General features: G+C 36.5%; 1 protein-coding gene across 3 annotated transcripts in view; it reads right to left on the bottom strand.

Moving 5' to 3' along the window:
- Window positions 1-5,000, bottom strand: part of LOC144972850 (uncharacterized) — a 56,651-nt gene that overhangs the window by 13,482 nt on the left and 38,169 nt on the right. For all 3 annotated transcript variants that reach the window (XM_078914576.1, XM_078914575.1, XM_078914577.1), the window contains exon 3: window positions 366-403. In XM_078914576.1, the coding sequence (XP_078770702.1) occupies window positions 366-403 (38 nt within the window). The remainder of the gene's footprint in view (window positions 1-365; window positions 404-5,000) is intronic.

Here is a 5,000-nt window from a genome sequence, read left to right as displayed (position 1 = left end):
ACGGTAGGTCTAGAGACTGCGAGAGACCCGACTGACCTGTCCGCCATCTTGAACATACATACATACATACATACATATTGTATGAGTAGAAGGATGATAAATAAATGAATAGAAAAGAGAGGAAGAAAATTAAAGTCAAACCGCGTTATACTGGCAACCTGAACATCGATTTAACAATGAACACGAATTGTATTAAACCACGACAAATCTATACAATCTACCACCTCCTGTTTAAACTGCCGTTTTTGACATGGTCCCTGAATGTTTATGCGTACATACCTAAATACATCTTATACCCGTAGCCGATGTGCATGTTGTGAATTTAAACAGAGAAAATTAAATTAATATTCATTTTTGAGACTTACACTATTGCGTTGACTGTTGATCTTCTGTGTTCTTCTTCCTGAGATAAAAAAAGGTAAAAAATAAATAAAAAATAAAAATATAAATAAATATATTAACCCTCTCCATACTAACCACAGGAAAATCGTCACACTCGTTACGATTCAATCAGCACTTTTATCATTCAGATTTCTTTAATAAATCACACAATTTAAAGACAAATGTTTTATTATAGCTATAAATACGTGACACTGTGTTGTAGAGTTCACTTTGCTGATCAATATTATGCAAAGAATGTAGCCTATTTGTTGCTTTTCTGTATGAGTAAGAAAATTCTATTTTTGTGTTGGGTGGGAGTGAAATTTTGGGGAAAATTCTGAAAATGGCTGGTAAGGAAAGGGTTAATAGAAACAAGTGACGTAACCACTGTGGAGAACCAATAAAAAGACAACGCCGTGTGTGTCTCAATTTGTAAAATAAGTACCTGGTAATAGCACTGTTTTCCGTCGAAAAAAATATTGTAATATTATGCCATTACCAGTATTATGTCTCGTCCAACATATTAAGTATTGCGGTTGGCTTGATATGTCTTTAAAAGCACGTTAGACACATTTATTGGATATATAAGAATATATCGGTTTTGTTTTGTTAAATTTTGATTTACAATGCAAACTCGATTTCTAAAAATGTCTCCAACAAACAAACAAAATAAAACTATGACTTCATTAAATATTGTTGCTTTGGTTTTTTTGGCTTCACGGATTATCTATACTTTATTAAAAAAAAATATACTGTTGCGTAATCGTAGACATAGCTAGAAATAAAATACATGTGCGTAATAAGCAAAATAAAATGGAATTTGTGTTCCGAGATTCCAAGTCAATTTAAAAAGCTGGGTGGCAAACCCAATTAATTATGGGCTGAATGTTGTATTGAAAATCTTTTTAAAATGACGCAAAATAGTATTCATTACAATAATGTTAAACTAGGCCCATAATTGCGTTGGATGTCAAACCTGCATATGTGTACACTTCGGTGTACACTATTGTGTACACTTTTTCGGTGGAAAAAGTTTGATAAGATATCTACATTATGAATGCTGATTTGCTTTTTTTTCCCTAAAGGATGCTGGAACACCGTCATCCAAAAATGTATCTGCATGCTAATTTGTAGATTTGGAGGCTTTATATACTAGACACATATAATTAGTGAAGATCAAGTCACTATCTGACTTATGGCAGAACAGAAAAAATCTTAACATATTATAATATGCATACGATTGAAAATACGAGTATGCGCCCAACGGGATTATCAAGACGCTGATACTACAAAGATGCGCACTATACCAACCATCATTAAAATAAATAAATAAATAAATAAAAATCCACAACCATTTGGCCTCACTCAATCAGTGGCCTTCGTAATGACCAAAAAATTACGCCACAAAAGAAGACGAAAGTAAACGTGCGTTGTTAGAAGTGCTCAAGGAAACAAATGATTCCATTGGCTGAGCTATTGATTGCAACTCACAATTAACCTTTTCCCGTGATCTTCGTCTTCTTTTATGACGAATTGTTTTTGGTTAGTTTCAGGCTTTTAGTTAACGAAGGCACGTCCAATCCCACAGCAGACCATACTATGATATGTTACCCATCATATTATTCTAGTTTTATTTCGGAACGAACTAGATTAACAAAACTGAGTTGAAAGCAAACATTATCAGGATAAGGGAATTTTGGTTTTATGGAGATCACGAAATCAAACTTACTGACACATTAAGGAGCAGGCACTGATGTTAGATAAAGATCTGAAAAAGTGTGTATGAAACACAGAGAGAAAACACAAGACAAAAAAAATCCCTGGAAAATCAGGCTGCCTCGTGAAGATTATAGGCATTATATATCGTCTGAATTATTGGGTAACCTCTGTGGTGTACCTAATGGTACCACGTCTGACCGGTAATCAGTAGTGCGGGGCGGTCCTTGGCAAGCTTAAGGACCACGGTCCTACGGTCCTTGGGAAATGAAGACCGCAAGGACCGGTCTCTAGACCGGTCCGTTCATTCTTGAACCGTTAAAGACCGCTACACGATGAAAACCGTGGCCTACAGGAGTAAAACACACGGAGTAGTCACACTCATTTCAAATTGTAACCTAATTAGAGAAGAGCGGTGATGCCTTCTTTATTTGCTCACCGTACTTCATTGTTACTTCGATAATTTAATAAAATTTGAAATTTATCCCCATTAACGGAGATAATGGCATCGCCCAAGGCGTTGATCGAGTTGTTCGTGGCGTTGATACACACACGCAACTCCTACCCCTCCCCTCCCCCCCCCCCCCACACACACACACACATTAGAGGGCAGCGAGCATTGAAGAGTAAGAGAGAGGACGTGAAGTTATAATAAGAGGGGGTGGATGAGGTGATAAGAGGGGTCGATGGTGACTTTTCGCCAGATCTAACAAACTCAGCTACCCATTCATTGCTGAGTAGACAGGGATTCAGAAAAAAATCGACTGCACCCGGATCGATCTCTCGCCCTTTGCGTATAAAGAGAGTGCTCTATCAACTGAGCTATCGGGGTCCCCAAATATTCTATTGGACCTTTTAAAAATACAGAGGTTATAACTGTTTTTTTTGGACGGAAGAAACTAATGAAACTCATATTACTTGATTAGTTAAAACACCAAACGAAATTTTAATATTATTGTATTATTTTAAATGACAACAATGCGATAGAAAGGAGTGGCGACAAGAGATGGACAAAAGAAAACAAAAAATCAGACTTGCAACTTGCTAGGTTCGACACACACACACACACACACACACACACACACACACATCTTTAGTAGTCACATACATTTCAAACAATAACCCATTAGAGAAGAGGGGTCATGCCTTCATCATAGATCATTGTCATTGCGATCATTATGGTGTAGTAAATTTTGAAATTTACCCCGTATAATGGAATCGTCCAAGGCGTGCGCCTCCTGTTCCCCCCATCTCACACACGAAAGGGCGGTTTGCGGAGTGGAGGGAGGTGGTCGTCTGCCTCTATGGTCGTCTGTGTCGTTTAGTGTATGGCAAAGGGGGGTGGGTGCGATTAATTAAGTGGGATGGGTGGTGATTGGTGGAAGATAGGCAAAGGACCGAGGCAACGAATCGCTGGGGAAGTAGTATGGCGCGAGACCGTTGAAAGGTGATAAGAAGTGAGGACCGCCGGCGGTCTTCCTCTTTGGGACTGGACCACGGTTCACAGCTAAAAGACCGTGGGACCGGTCCTCGGTCCGGTCCTCAGCGCGGCACTAGTAATCAGGTGGTCTGAGTCGAAGCAGGCTCATTTTTTGGAATGTTTTTTTTTTCTTTCTTGTATATTCATGATTATTTTTGTCATTAATTTATCATTGTACTATGAACTTTGTACATTTATGATTCATTTCGATTTTACATTGCCGTATTGATACATTTTTCCTGACATTCAAAGTTGTGTAAAACTGTCTGTGAACGATATAATGCAGGCTATATGAGATTCTGTAATTATAATTGTATAAGGCATTTAAAGGATAGTTTCTATTAAGCCTTTAGTAAGATAAGATAAGATAAGATATTCTCTCTTGCTTTTTCTAGCACTATTTCATACACTGTTTCAGATCTTTCACAAAACAAAGTCTTCTTAACAGTTACAGAATTGTTTATTCTACTCAAATTCTATAAGTAAAGCTGAAAGTTCGGTGTGCCCACCGTTTGCAGACGATTGGTTGCATATTGTTGATAAAGAAAATAGCGCATTCCTATTCCAAAAGACAGATATCCCGCCTGATATCATCATTACCCATCATCATCATCATCATCATCATCATCACCATCATCATCATCATCATCATCATCATCATCATCATCATCATCATCATCATCATCATCATCATCATCATCCATATTATTATTATTATCATTATTATTATTATTATTATTATTATTATTATTATTATTATTATTATTATTATTATTATTATTATTATTATTATTATTATTATTATTATTGTTATTATTATCATTACTGGTGGAGAAACCTCAATCTTTGCGGAGAAATAAAGGCTATTTGGAACAGGCGGTCATTTATTATACTTCAGAAGGCCTATTGTATTTTTAGATTTGCCGGTAATTCTATGCTCGATAAATTTAACATTGGCTTACAGAACAATTTTGATCCCCAACCTTATCTTTTAAGGAATCGATTGGAAAGATAGTCATTACTTGATGGTCTCAAGAGATATTTAAAGTTACGTCATCATTTTTTTTTGTTCGGATGAGATGATTATTATCTACTTGATAGTATCAAGAGAGATTTACAATCGTGTCATCAATTTGTCAATTTGCATTGTAGCTAGACATGCTAGATTTTATTGCGTAGAATAAATTATACTCGCAGTTGTTCTGAGTGGGAAAGCGCTTGTTGGTATCATTTTGGATCTTTCACTATTCTGACAATGTTTATTTTTTGCGTGTTGTTTGATTGATTTCTGTGCCACAATGTATGCAGATTAAATTTGAAACATGTTTTGACGAGTTTATCCGTCATTGATCGGAGCTTGCCACCATATTATGGTCTTGCATATGTACTGGCCTTTTTATGTCGCTGTGGACAAGGTATATAG

This window comes from Berghia stephanieae, chromosome 5 (assembly GCF_034508935.2).
Source record: "Berghia stephanieae isolate SIO BIC M18660-M18661 chromosome 5, UCSD_Bste_1.3, whole genome shotgun sequence".
Lineage (NCBI taxonomy): Eukaryota > Metazoa > Mollusca > Gastropoda > Nudibranchia > Aeolidiidae > Berghia > Berghia stephanieae.
Note: the sequence above shows the minus strand (reverse complement) of the source record. Positions and strands in the feature narration are given on the sequence as shown.